Source organism: Suricata suricatta, chromosome 11 (genome assembly GCF_006229205.1).
Source record: "Suricata suricatta isolate VVHF042 chromosome 11, meerkat_22Aug2017_6uvM2_HiC, whole genome shotgun sequence".
Classification (NCBI taxonomy): domain Eukaryota; kingdom Metazoa; phylum Chordata; class Mammalia; order Carnivora; family Herpestidae; genus Suricata; species Suricata suricatta.
The window spans coordinates 6,793,366-6,807,494 of record NC_043710.1 but is presented as its reverse complement, the minus strand read 5'-3'; the positions used below and the strand labels follow the sequence as shown (position 1 = coordinate 6,807,494).

Below are 14,129 nucleotides of genomic sequence, written 5' to 3'. Positions count from 1 at the left end.
AGTGTCCCATCAAACTTAAGAAGCTTCCCAGAGGAGTAGAGTCAGTGTGAGAACCCAGCGCGCGTCGCAGAAACAATTAAGTGAGTAAGCATTTGCATTTTACAAAACGCTTTACCATCTTTTATCTCATTCAACCCTCATGACCCTCCAAGGTAGAGATTTTAAAGATAAGAAAAACCATTTTACAGATAAGAAAACCAGTTTATAAATACTCTCTAGTCCATCACGAGGAAGTCTTCCCACCCCCCACCTCCCCCGCCCCCACTCCTTACCTGGAAAGCTGGGCAGGAGATTTACCGACCTGCCCTTCTCTCCATATTTGGTCAGCCTCCAGCTCCTCTCTGGAAAAAAAAAATTTTTTTTTTTTTTTAGCTTTTCCTATCTCTAATCTAAAATTAATAAGAGATGGGTTTTAAATAAGTGAGCTAACAGTGGTTTTTACATTTGTTTAGTTGTAATTTTAATTTTTTTTACATTTTTAAATAGAAAAAAAGTCAAAAGAAGAATAAGATTTCATGACACATGAAAAGGTCATGAAATTCACATGTGAGTATCCATAAAGTTTTAGTGGAAGACAACCACACTAGGTTAAGTACCGTCTGGGGCTGTTTTCTCGGAAGTGGGGGGGCTGTTGCAAGGCCTCAAATAATTGTTCTGTGGACATTTACAGAAACTTTGCCAACTCCTTCCTACTCTATAGGGTGGGCCACCCAAGCCCTCTTACGTCAGGAGTGATTTAAAGGATACCCACTGGTAATTACAATTCTATTTTAGCCTTTCTAGGGACTCAGGCTACAATCTATAAACTCAGCCTGAAGCAAGGGCAACCGCCCTGGCCTGAGGGCCAGCGGCCTGGATTCCAGTCCCAGCTCTGTGTGGCCTCAAGTAAGTCACTGTTCCTCCTAGAGCCTGTTTTATCCCCTATAACCCGGGGTTGGGGTGGTAGGCGGTACTGCTCACTGGTAGGCGGTACTGCTCACTTACCTGGAAGGAACTAAGGAACAGAGAATTTGGGGAAGTACTGGGAAGGTTCCATTCAAGGAGGGCTAATAGGAAAATGTGGAATGAATCAAGAGGTCAACCTTTCTCTCATAATAGGCCAGGTTCAGTGTTAAGTTCATACAACATTTATTAACTTAATAATAATTAAAATGATAGGGGTGCCTGGGTGGCTCAGTCAGTTAAGCGTCCAACTTTGGCTCAGGTCAGGATCTCAAGGTCCATGAGATTGAGCCCCGCATTTGAGCCCCACGGCAAGCTCTGTGCTGACAGCCCAGAGCCGGGAGCCTGCTTCGAATTTTGTGTCTCACTCTTTCTCTGCCCCTCCCCCACTCACGCTCTGTCTCTCTTTCTCTCTCTCACAAAATAATAAATGAACATTAAAAAAATTTTTTTAATAATTAAAATGATAGACACCATGAATTGAGCCTGTGTGATGTCCTGGGCCCTGGGCTTGTCACTGTATAGGCATTAACTTCATCTGTTCTTCACTATATCCTCGGTGGGAAGTACTATTAATATCCCCATTTTACAGGAGTGGAAAACTGAGGCCTTGTGTCTGAGTGCCTATGGAGCAAGTGAATGAACAAGCCTCACTTCTCCCAAGGGCAGTGGGAGTGGAAGGACGTATACTGGAGCCTAGGAAAAGTCCTGAAACCCAGACTTGGAGAGGCAGTCATCCCCCTGCTGTGGGAACAGTGTGCATCAGGTGCAAGGTTGGGGGACACAGAGCCATTCCCAGCATCTAGGCCCTCCGTCTGGGGTGACTGCTTCTTGGGCCAGCTTCCCTCTAGGGAGGCTGCACTCAACGTCTATGACGCAGCCCAGTGTCGGTGCCGCAGCAGAGGAATACATGGGACTTGGAGGGGCACAGAGGCCTTTCGTGTTGTCTCCCGCCGTGTACCATGAGATCTACAGAAGACCAAAGACGTAGTCGTCCACAACCTGACCTAGGCCTTGGAGGAGGAGCTGAATGAGAATTAAAAATATAGAGGAGAGAGAGAGAGAAAGAGAGAAAACAGAGTAAAGAGGATGGAGTTCTCGCAGGAGAGGGCCTCACAAGCGTATGAAGATCCAGGCCAGGGCTCCTCACCGTAGAGAGAGAAGGGAGAGGGTCAGGCTTGGGGGCCTCCTTGGGGACATCTCCATATTAGATTAGGTAGAAGCTCATCAGGCAAACCAGGCGCTCTAGGCCTCCGGGGCCCTGGGGTTGAGTCTCTCCCATTCCTAGGGATGGCCCTCCCAGAAGAAACCCCTCAGGGAAGTCGCCTGCGGGTTGGGCCTTTGACTTGGTCCCTGGTGGAGGGCCTGGGTTTAGCATTTTGTGTGACCTGTGGTAAAATACACATAACAAACCTTACCACCTTCACCATTTCTGGGTGTGCAGTGGTGGTAAGGATATTCACATTGTTGTGCAACCGATTTCCAGAACTTTTTCATCTTGCAAAACTGAAACTCGATACTCATTAAACATCAATGCCGACATGGGTGAATTGTATAGTATGTGAATGGTATCTCAATAATGATGATTTAAAAAAAATAATTTTTACCCCATTCCCCCCCCCCCGCCCCCCGGGTGACATTGTATCTATTTGAGACCCAATTTAAATGTCACTTCTTGTAAGAAGTCTTATGTCTTCCACTATTCAATCCCCAATATCCTCAAATGGAGCATAATACCCTTTGTACAAAGTACAGACCCTTCACGGTCATTCTGGCCTGGAGACCCTCAGAGTTCAGGGTACCAGGGCCCAGGGAGCCAAGGATGGGAGGTTGGTGCCCTCTTGACTCAGGCTGGGAGGCCTGTGGTCCCAGCTTTTGACGATAGGCTGTGTGACCTTGCACAAAGCACTTCTGTCTCTGGTCCTGGGCGTCCTCACCTAGCTGTAGAAGGTTCTGTGGACCTGTTGTCCCCCAGCGTTTTTCTGCAGGGATGTGGGACAAGGCTTCATTTCCGGAGCCTGGGAGGTGAGCGAGGAGGAAATTACGGTTTCCCTTTGACAGATGAGGACACCGAGGGCCAGGTGGTCAAGGCCTGCGGAAGATTTCTGAGCAAGGGGTTTGATGGCCAGCTTTAGTCATGGAGCCCCGTACGCCAGTCTGGCTGATCTATGGCTTTTGCTTTCTGCTGCGCCAGCAGGTGGGTACCTGGGCCCCACACCCGCACCCCCGTAGCAAGGAAGATGGCTGCCAAGGTATAAGGCAGAGTGAGAAGACTGAAAATCGCTGCAGTCCCCTCCCTGACCTCAGTGTCCATTCTTACTGCTCATACCTGCTGCTTACAGGGACCAGTTAGTTCATTCAGGCAAAACTTCTGGATGGAGATTTCACAGTGTAGTGTAGGAGATGGAGTTCAGAGAAATAAAGAGCTGTGGGGTCCAGGGTCCTAAGAAGGAGGCCCAGGACTGCGGGCCGGGAACTTTTGGCCAGAATGCCAAACTTCTGGAATCCCACCTGGACCTTGGATACCCTACAGTAAGATTTTAAACAGGAGACCCCACTAGCACAGCTTAGGGCCCAGAAGGGCAAAGAGGGGTCTGTCCAGGAAGGCCAGCTTGCCTGGGGTGGGGTGGCAGCGCCAGGCAGCACCTCCTGCTCTGGTGCTTTGCCATCCCAAGGCTGGCTCTTTAAACCCCAGACCATGATGTCACCGTAGACAGCAAGGGACGGGAGGGGGACTGCAGGCCTGAGGATGGACTGCATTTCCCAGCAGTCTTGAAGGCACCACACCTCTCCCAGCAGGCTTGGGGCTCACTGCAGATCTTTAACCAGTTCAGTGCCCATTTCCCAGTGGGTTCTGAAGTGTCCTGCCATTCTGGGGGTGAGGGTGGGATTCCCATGGGGGTGGAATGACTGGGGCACAAACGGAGCAGGCCAAATCTCTGCGCCTGGTATAGGATTGGAGCCTCTTTCCTGCCAGGATCCCAGCATCACCCCCAGCTTCCCGGTGCAGACTCCTGAGTCCTCTCTTCCTATGCACTCTCCTTTCTAGAACCCGGAGCCTAGCCCCAGCTAGACCTCATGCCAGTCTGCTTAAGGTTTGACCCCAGGCCCCTGCAGGGGTTACCCCTTTGGTCTGGGAGCCCCCTTTAAGCGGTGCGGGGACTACATCTCCCAGCGGCCCCCGGGAACATCCTGACGCAGCGCACCCCCCTCCCACTACCCAGCCCTCGGGGAGGTGCAGGCCGGGCGGGGGGAGGTGACTTGATGTCATCCTGAGCAGCTGGGCGGCGGGTGCCGGTGCGCCCAGAGCCGGGGCTCCCGCGGCGTCGCGCCGCGCCAGGTCGGATCCCACCACTTGAGGAGAGGTCCGCGCGCCGCCCGGGTCAGCCCGGATCGTGCCAGGCGTCCGCACCCGACCTGGGGCTGAGCTGGGGGCATGCTCCGGCCCCTCCGGAGCCCAGGACAGAACCCAGGGGCGCCGCCACCCAGCTCCCGGAGCGGAACCTTTGCGAAGGCACCCTAATCATCCGCCCCTTCCCCACCCGCAGTCCCCTGTGGTCGGGGACGGAAGTCTGGGCTTCTGAGAAGTGAGTGTCCCCGCACTGGGAGGCAGATGAGGTTTGCGGGGCGAGGGAGGAGGAGCTGGGGTGGGGAAGGTTGGCAGGTTTTAGGAGGGAGGGGTGGTGCAGGGTTAGGGCCCCCATCCTTGGGGAAGTCGCTGGTGGCCTGAATGAGTGGAGCCCAAGGGGGCCCCAAGCTGTGAGGTGCCAGGGCTGAGGATGGGGTTTCCCCATTCTAGGCAGGGGGCTGTTGAGGGATTGTTTTGGAGCCTGGGGCCTTTAGGTCTGGGAGAACGGTGGGATGTGCTCCAATGGGAAGGGGCTGCGCCTGTATTTAGGGTCTGGACAGAGGTAGGAGGGAAAAGAAGACTCTAGCAACCTCACACACTGTCTTTCCTAGAAGAACTGACAGGTTCTCTCTGTCTCCAGCTGATCTCTCTGCCTTGATTTCATTTTCAAAAGAACCAGGGTGGGAACTCTTACTGGACTCTTCGGGACCCCCAAGAAGGACCTGAGACCTGAGCCATCCTCCTCTCTACTCTGCCTACCCCCCAGGACTGGGCAGTTGCCGAAGGCCCCAAGGGGGGGGGCCAGACTGTGATTGTGTGCCCCCCCCCCCCAGGATGGGCCCAAGTTAGTCAGCCTCACCTCGTTCGGCATCCTCAGGGCCCAGAGGGAACCCCAGGGGCCCTGAAGGCTTGACCCACCGCCTGGGCACCATGGAGACAAAGCTGCCCCCTGCGAGCACTCCCACCAGCCCCTCTTCCCCGGGGCTGTCGCCTGTGCCCCCACCCGACAAGGTGGACGGCTTCTCCCGCCGGTCCCTCCGCAGGGCCCGGCCCCGGCGCTCCCACAGCTCCTCTCAGTTCCGCTATCAGAGCAACCAGCAAGAGCTCACCCCACTGCCCCTGCTCAAAGGTGAGCCCTGCAGCTGGCTGCCAGGGTACCCGCGTCCCGGGAGCGGGCCAGCGATGCCGTCCCGGGTCGTGAGAAGCAGCTGGCCGCTGTGATCAGAGGGTGTAGATGGCCCCTTCCAGGCTGGGGACTCCAGCGCTGGAGTTGACCCCCCACCCCCAGTCCTCCAGCCCTCTCTGCTGACGCATGGCCTGACTGGCCTGTCATCCTTGGGAGGTGGGGCATCGGGAAGTGGCACCACCCTGGGGGGCAGACCAGGGCCGAGGGTGGGGCCCACAGCCTGGGTTCCAGGACTCCCTGTGATCACCATGTAGGGTCCTCACCTCCAGGCCACAGGGCTCGGCTGGCTGAGTCAGGGGGCACCTTAGAGATCCTTAGCCCCCACCCTCCTTCCCATCTCTGGCTCTCAGAACAGAGTGCCGCCTATGAGAGGGTGGCATGGTTGTTTCGGGGCACCCACGGAAAGCCCGGGCATCCCAGGTGTCTCACCTCGTTTGAATCTGGCTGTCATGCCCTTAGCCTGGGTTGCGAGGAAGAGATGCAGCTCCTTTATCCTGCAGGGATGGAGGATGGGACAGGGGCCGTTTGCTCCCTGCGAAGAGTGGAGGACGACCCGTCCCTTGGGGTCTGGGGGCAGGGGGAGGCCGTGCTCTGGATGAGGAAGGTCCGTCTGTGCCCAGAGCTGCAGTAACCCAGGCGCAGGCTCAGCCCCCTCCCTCCTCCCCAGATGTGCCAGCCTCTGAGCTGCACGAGCTGTTGAGCCGGAAGCTGGCCCAGTGCGGGGTGATGTTTGACTTCTTGGACTGTGTGGCTGACCTGAAGGGGAAGGAGGTGAAGCGGGCGGCGCTCAATGAGCTGGTGGAGTGCGTGGGGAGCACCCGGGGGGTCCTCATTGAGCCTGTCTACCCTGACATCATCCGCATGGTAAGTGTCTGCTTCTGGGGGGGGGGGTTGGGGGACATGGAACGCCGCTGACCTGCCTGTGCTCCCCTTTTTCTGCAAAGAATAACCCCACGCTCTTTGGCTTAGCTTCAAGGCCTACATCTTCCTCCCCGCCTCTCCCCGCAGCCCTGCTGCGTCTGGCCAGTGTAGGTCCCTCGGTGCCTCCTGGGCCTGTCCCACCCTGCACGTTTGTTATGCTCTCCTGAGGCCTGGCGTGCACTCCCATCGCGTCCCCTAGTGCATGGCCTAGCTCGGGTGGGGCGTCTTAGTGAAGGGAAGCTTCTCTGTGTCCAAGCCGGACACCTCCTTCCTGCTGACTAGAATGTCCGTAGACCTTAGTGCTTAATGTCTTGTCATCCCCGATGGACTCCAGGACTCGATAGAGGGCAGGGATGTGACTTGGTTACTCCTGGGTCCCCAGTCATGACTGCCTGCTTGCTGGGGCAGCTGCTGAGGCTCCTTAGAACTTTGGATAAGGGACCTCCTGGCTTTTCTGCCCCCGAGGGCTCTTCCTAAAAGCACCTGCCCCTGCCCTTCAGATCTCAGTGAATATCTTCCGGACCCTGCCACCCAGTGAGAACCCTGAATTTGACCCTGAAGAGGATGAGCCCAACCTTGAGCCATCCTGGCCACATCTGCAGGTATGGGGGCTGGGGAAGGCGGGGAGCTGAGTTTCAGTAGAGGGGACCGGCAGAGGGGGTTGGGGGCAGGAGGGAGCTGTTCGTGAACTCACCTTTTTGTCTGTCCCCTCTCTCAGCTGGTATATGAGTTTTTCCTGCGTTTCTTGGAGAGCCCAGACTTCCAACCCTCTGTGGCCAAGAGATATGTGGATCAAAAGTTTGTCCTGATGGTGAAGTGGGGAGCCCAGGCGGGGTGGTGCCCTGGGACAGGGGCAGGCTCTCCGAGGGGTGTGGGGATAGGATGGAAGCAACCTGGGCTTGGCTGCTCCCTGATCCCTGACCCTGGGTCCCCTAGCTCCTGGAGCTATTTGATAGTGAGGACCCCCGGGAGCGTGAATACCTCAAGACTATCCTGCACCGGGTCTATGGCAAGTTCCTGGGGCTCCGGGCCTACATCCGCAAACAGTGCAGCCACATCTTCCTCCGGTGGGTGCCTGCCGCCTGCCCCGCTGAGACCTGGGGAGAGAGGGGAGAGCTGTAGGGGAGAAGATGGAGGCAGAGGCTCCCATGAGGTCGGCAGGGAAAGGGTATTTATTTCCATTTTACAGATGAGAAAATAGAGGCTGAGAGAGATGAAGTGGTGTGCAGGGACTCGGTCAGTCCTGGGAGCCTAGGATCCAAATCTTTTGATCTTTATTGTGCTGGACCATAAAGACCCAAATGAAGAGATTCTTTCTGCAAATGTGTATTGAGCAACAATGCCCACTGGGCATCAGGGGCCCCCAAAGGGTCTGGACCAGGGTAGGAAGGGGTTGAGATTGGCTTTGGAGTTGGGTGGCCTGTTTGGAGTTTGGTTCAAATGTCTGGGTGAATGTGGGCAAATTATTTGAGTTCTCTCATCTCTAAAATGGGAATGAGAGCTACGCTAACCAAGGATAGTCTTCGAGATGGAACAAGGCAGTCCCTCCAAAGCACACAGCATACGGCTCCATGACCAAGGCTGAGACGTTTGCTCTTTACTGTGATTGGCTACAGCGCACGTGAGCCATGACCCCTGTCCTCCAGGAGCTCGTAGTTCAATAATAATCCTGCTTATTAACTTTGGGGCAGGTGTCATCAAACTGCTGAGCCTCAATTTCTTTGTCTGTATAATGGATCTAATAAGCCCTCTTTCTCAGGATAATCTTGAAAGTATAGAGCACAGACTAGATGCTCTTAATGTGTGCCATTCTTTTGGTTGAAAGGCCTGGAGAGGGAAGGGTGCAGGCTGGGTGCTGCTGACTGAATGGGGCGGTGGCAGGGGGAGCAGAAAATGAGAATTAGGGTCCGGGGGGAGAAAGAGTTGGAATGCTTCAGAGGACAGAGGTTTGAGCACCAGTGGCTGGGCTGAGGAGGGTGATTCAGCTGTGGGTGTGGATCTCAGTGGGGCCTGGTTTGGGGTGTCAGGAATGGAGCTCAGCCTCTGGGGTGGGGAAGAGTCAGCTTAGTGTGGATGGCGGAGAAGGGGCGGGGCCTGCTCCGGTTGCTCTTCGCCCTTCCGCATCCTTCTCTTCCCCTTGCAGGTTCATCTATGAACTCGAGCACTTCAATGGTGTGGCTGAGCTGCTGGAGATCTTAGGAAGGTGATTCTCTGGGCCTCAGCTGGAGCATCAGGATTCTGGGAGGAAAGACCGAGGCCCGGTCTTCTGAGCCCTCCTCCTCTCTTCTGCCCCCACCTCAGCATCATCAATGGCTTCGCGCTGCCCCTGAAGACCGAGCACAAGCAGTTCCTGGTCCGGGTCCTGATCCCCCTGCACTCTGTCAAGTCCCTGTCCGTCTTTCACGCCCAGGTAGGGCCCAGGCCTGGCCCTGTCACAGCAGAGAGACCCTGACGCAGTCAGGGCAGCCCTCCGGTCACCCGGGTCGGCCTGGCACTCTGCTCTGGCCACACCAAGTCGTGAACTCGTGGGATCCTCCCTTCCCTTCTGGGTCGTTACGAATTCGGTTCCGTGTACCTTCGAGGATTTCCATGGCACTTGAAGGCTGATCTCAGACCTCAGCTCTGGGAAGTGTTCCCAGCCCTTTCCCTCCTGACCTGCCCTAGGCAGGGTCCAACTTCCCACAGTCCCACAGATTGGGACAGAGATTTCAATTATGGAAACTTTCGTAAAACACAGGAGGCCTGGTCTGCTGACCGTTCCTCCTGGGGGAACGTGGGCATGCCCTGCACACACAGCACAGTGCCCGGCACCCCCCGGGGGGCAGTTGGTAAGTGTTGGGGCATGAAGAGTAGACACAGTAAGTGAGCAAGCATGTGGCGTCCTGTCGTGGTCCCCTCCTGACCCCAGCCCTCCTTCTCTCCACCCCGCACCCCCTTCAGCTGGCATACTGTGTGGTGCAGTTCCTGGAGAAAGATGCCACCTTGACGGAGCACGTGAGTACCTCTGGGGGGGCAGGCGGCCCCCACCCCTGCAGGTCTGACTCCTTTCTGCCTCAACTCCCACAGGTGATCCGGGGGCTGCTCAAATACTGGCCCAAAACCTGTACCCAGAAGGAGGTATGAGGAAGGACTTTGATGTCCACCGGAGTGGGGGGCGAGGGGCGGGTCAGGAGGGCTCAGTTTCTGGAGGGCAGTCAAATGTGTGTGGGGGGAGGTGGGAAGTGCCGTGTCCTGTGTCTCCACCTCCAGGTGATGTTTCTCGGGGAGATGGAAGAGATTCTTGATGTGATTGAGCCTTCCCAGTTTGTGAAGATCCAGGAGCCCCTCTTCAAGCAGGTGGCCCGCTGTGTGTCTAGCCCCCATTTCCAGGTACGGGGTGTGAGCAGCTAAGAGTAGGAGCCAGGGTGTGGAGGGGGAGGGCTGGCCAGGCGACCTGACCCAGCTCCCTGCGTCCTCAGTTTCTCCTCTGGACCCTCCAGGCTCTGATCGTGGGGAGATGCTGGACTTAAGGTCGGGAGACCCTGGGCCAGGCCTCACATATACTCCCGATGGGCTCAGGGGTCACGGGCGGTCGCTTTGGCGCTTGAATCTGATGGCGCCTCCGCATCTGTGAAGGGACCCCAGTGCGTCCCTCACAAGGCGGTGGTGAGGTCTGAAGACTGTAGTGCAAACACGCTTTGTAAACCGCAGTGTGTTCTAGAATGGGCAGTTATCCTGCAGCTTCTTAGCGGCTTTTGATTTCATCAGCCCCACCTCTCCGGCCCCAAGCGCTGTTTTCCTGCACGTGTGTGCGGACACCCTCCCGTTCTTAGGAGCCTTGCCTGGGGGAAGTCAGTCCTTCCCACGGTGACTCTGCTACTTAAGTTTATTAAACACCTCATTTGATGGTGTTCCAGCAGCCCTGGGTGCTGGAAGGAGCTGTTATGAGCCCCGTTTTACAGATGAAGAAACTGAGGCCAAGAGGCTAAATGCCTCACCCTAGGTCCTAAGTCCAGCGTGGAGGGGAGCTAGGATTCAGACCTGAGTGCGGGACTCCAAACCCAGTGCTCTGCTCCCTTCAGTGCATCGCCTCCTCCGGGGGGCGGGGGGGGGGCGCGAGGAGCTGAGGACTGGGTGTGCGGAGGGCGGCACCCGCCGGGTGTGGAAACGGGTGGATCCCGGGCCCTGGCGCCAAGGGAGGCCGTTAGCGGGCGCCCACCCTGCCCCCTTGCTGCTCCCAGGTTGCAGAGCGGGCTCTGTACTTCTGGAACAACGAGTATATCCTGAGCCTCATTGAGGACAACTGCCACACTGTGCTGCCAGCCGTGTTTGGGACCCTCTACAGGGTGTCTAAGGAGCACTGGAACCAGTGAGTGCCTGGGCCTTGCCCTGCCCCACCGGAGCTGGGTCCCAGGCCGCCGGTGCAGATGTGGGGTGACTCCTGGCTGGAGAGGGTCAGGGACGGGAAGGGGGGCAGGGAGAGAGCAGCGCCGGTGGTGTGCAGAGCTGCATGCCAGGTCCGGGACAGGCAGAGTCCTAGAGAGGGCGGCGGCGCCTAACTGCACTTGCTCTCACCTCTTCACCCCTTCCCTGGGCCCTGTGAAGGACCATTGTATCTCTGATCTACAACGTGCTCAAGACATTCATGGAGATGAATGGAAAGCTGTTTGATGAGCTCACGGCCTCCTACAAGCTAGAAAAGCAGCAGTGAGTGTCGGGCTGGGCATGGGGGGGTGCAGGGAGGAGGCAAAAAAAAGCAGGAAGGAACCAGCTCCTCGTGGTTGGAGGGAGCCTAAGAGGATGGCCCCACACCCTATCTGATCAGATGTTTAGTGTCCCCGTGTTCCTGCCAAGTGCCGGGCCATCCACGCCCAGCCCCCCACTGCATCCTCCCCCCCCGTGCCCCCCCCTTCTTCCAGCTATGGCGCTCCCTCCCCTTGAGCTCCATGACCGCAGGCCGGGGCCGGTTCCCCAATGCCCTCTGCCCTCTGCCCTAACTGGAAGGTCCCCATGCAGTCCCTGTACAGTCGGGTGGTGTGAGGGAGGCTGGACCGTAGACCGGCTGGGCAGGGGAGCTGCCTCGCCCTCTCTCCCCAGGGAGCAGCAGAAGGCCCGGGAGCGTCAGGAGCTATGGCAAGGCCTGGAGGAGCTACGGCTACGCCGGTTACAGGGGACCCAAGGGGCCAAAGAGGCCCCCCTCCAGCGGCTTACACCCCAGGTGGCCACCAGTGGGGGTCAGAGCTAGAGATCTCCTAGAAGGGGAGGAGCTAAATTCGGAGCTGTCAGTCCCTCCATCCCCTCTCCTGCCCAGGGGCCCAGAGAGACATGCACCTGCGGCTGGCCTTGCCAGAGCGGGCTTGGAGGGCTCCCCGCCTGGCCCGGCGCAGGCAGCGTTCGCTGCGGGGAGAGGAGGAGAGGAGATGGTGGTCCTGGCGACGGAACTCGCGGGCCTTTGTGGCATGCCTGACCAGGAAGCTGCCGTTAGGGACTACACCTGCCCTGCAGAGCCGGGCTCCCGACTGCGGGCAGGTCCCCACCCTGGCTCCTGCCCAGAGCAAGGGCACTTAGCCCCTCGCCTGCCCCGCCTCGTGCCAGCACGAGGCCCTTCCTCACCCCACCATGGGGTCCATGGTCTATTTATTCTCCCCAGCTCACCCCCAACACAGACGCTGTCCTGGGCCTGGGGCGTATTCTTTCCCTCCTCTCCCTTACCCTGTACTTCCTTGTCCCCTTTTTATTTATTGGGCAGGGGGAGGGGTGAGGGCACAGGCAGAAAAGATTCCCCGTGTCCTAGGGTGGGGGGGTGTCACAGTTACCATGGTCTGTCCCCCTTCCCCTGCCTGGGGGTAGACCTAATAAAGAGAGAAACTTGAGAATTGCTTGCTTTATTTAGGGGTAGGGACAAAGAGGGGAGTGAGAGGTGACAGGCTGGTCAGGAGGCCAGGCAGACTTCCCTCTTCTCAGGAGGTGACCATCACGGAATCCTAAGAGATAGCTGGAGCTGGTGTCCTCTGTGAGGCTTGGAACATACGGGATACCCTCCAGCTCACGCCCTCTGACCGAGGGGAAGGAGGAAGGGAAAGGAGGGGCTAGTAGCGTGAGAGGCGACACATGTCACACTGGCAGGCCCTGGCCGTGAAGATCTCCAGCTCCTCCCTCCGGTCCCCCCCACACTGCAGCTGCACCTTCACCTGTGGAAGAGGGGGATCCGTGCTCCATCCGCCTTCCTCGGGCCAGCTTACATCCCCATCTCTGCCTCTCCCCACCCCCAACGAGCCACCCCTGGGCCAGGCCCTCTTACCTTCTTCAGGCCACTGATGGTACAGCACTGAGAGACAGAGGTGACATTATGTCGATAGCCACTGGCCACCAGCACAGAGTACCGGGAAGGGAAGGCGCTAGACTCACAGTGGCCCACACAAGCCTGGGCCACATGGGAGCCCTGGCAGGTGCCCTGGCGGTCACTTCGAACTGTCACGTTGAAGGCTGGAAGGAGACAGGCGAGTGGCAGACAGGGGCCTCGCAGAGCTCCTGCAGCCGGAGCCTCGGTGTGGGCCCGCTGAGGGTGCTGCCTGCCCTCCGGTCCAGTCCCTTAGCGCTTTGCTCCCTCCCAGCTCTGCCCCCAGGGTTACTTACGGTGCAAGTGGCAGCCCGGGATGGCCGCCTGCCGACCCCGGCCTTCAGGGACTGCCAGGACCAGCAGGCAGAGGAGCAGCATTTGGAGGGCTGCCATGGGTATCTGAAACACAGCAGGCAGATAGCAGTCTCTGGATCAGGGTGCAGGTGGGACGGGGCCTCTTTACTGCGAGCCTCCGGGTGAGCGAGCCAGGGCGAGGCTGGGAGCGGGGCTGTCTGGGTGGCTGTGGGTGTCCGCCCGTGTGTGTCCCTGGCTGGGTGTGAGTGAGCAGCTGTCAGCCCACTGCGGTGATTCTCCCCTGGAATCTCTGCTACCATCGGGAGCACGAACCTCTGCCCCCCTATCTGCCCTGCCTGCAGCCCCCTCCCCTCCTGCCTCAGGACGCTTACCAGCTTACCACCTCCGAGGCCCAGGGACTCAGTGGCTTGCTGACTGGGTTCCTTGGTTCAGTGGGTCTCCAGACCGGGCTGGCTCCTCCGGAATTTTATTCGCCAGCCTTCTGGAGCCCCGCCCTCTCAGGGATCAGCTTTCACGCCTGCCTCCCTGCCCGAGGCCTCGGAGCAAATCCCACCTGGGAGATGCAGCTCGGCTCTGAGGTGTGGTCCTCAGAGGGTGGCTGCAGCTGCTCAGCGTCTGAGGTCCGGGGCTGGGGGGAGGGGGACGTGGAAGAAAGCCCACGAGCTGGTAGAGTGGGCGGCTGGGGTGCATCTGGGGAGAAAGGGCTCAAGACGGGGCTGAGTTGTGGGCTGAGGGTTCTCTCCGTTGCTGTATGACCGTGGACAGGACAGTCCCCTGTTCTGGGCCTTGCCACCCCAACCTTAAAGCTCCTAAACTCATCCCAGGTTGTCCCTTAGCCACTGCAGAGGGAAGGGGTTGGGAGGAGATTTTATGGACAAGGGACATGGACGACACCAGTGAGGGCCTCCTGAGATCTGCCTGGTGGCAGAGCGGGGATGGAGAGTTCCAAGTCCGTCTGCAGAGCTTCCCACTGTCAGGCGGATGACTTCTTATCCTGGGGGTCAGCCACAGAGTGGGGCCCCCCCAGTCCCTGGAATAACAGGGTCCTGACTCCTGGAACAGTCTGGAGCTGTCAACCCTAGCAAATCCCATTGTTT

The 14,129-nt window shown here is 58.0% G+C and overlaps 2 protein-coding genes across 3 annotated transcripts; one reads left to right on the top strand and one right to left on the bottom strand.

Annotated features, from left to right (window-relative positions):
* The first annotated feature begins 4,005 nt into the window (after positions 1-4,005).
* Positions 4,006-12,250, top strand: PPP2R5B (protein phosphatase 2 regulatory subunit B'beta). 2 transcript variants are annotated; one of them, XM_029957490.1, is made up of 14 exons: positions 4,006-4,529; positions 4,965-5,420; positions 6,145-6,341; positions 6,899-7,000; positions 7,117-7,209; positions 7,335-7,465; positions 8,542-8,601; positions 8,700-8,808; positions 9,339-9,392; positions 9,465-9,515; positions 9,648-9,767; positions 10,619-10,746; positions 10,983-11,084; positions 11,475-12,250. In XM_029957490.1, exons 2-14 carry the CDS (start codon positions 5,222-5,224, stop codon positions 11,620-11,622), a joined length of 1,494 nt encoding a protein of 497 aa, XP_029813350.1. In that variant the 5' UTR covers positions 4,006-4,529; positions 4,965-5,221; the 3' UTR covers positions 11,623-12,250. The 2 variants fall into 2 exon arrangements, with proteins under 2 accessions (XP_029813350.1, XP_029813351.1); XM_029957491.1 differs by having other exon boundaries at positions 4,039-4,529; positions 4,932-5,420.
* On the bottom strand, positions 12,247-13,460 carry GPHA2 (glycoprotein hormone subunit alpha 2; the record flags this gene model as incomplete). The annotated part of the gene is made up of 4 exons (XM_029957394.1): positions 12,247-12,568; positions 12,679-12,863; positions 13,014-13,116; positions 13,404-13,460. Coding segments are annotated over 4 exons (447 nt in total), but the record flags the coding sequence as incomplete, so codon positions are not given.
* Between the last annotated feature and the right edge of the window lie 669 nt (positions 13,461-14,129).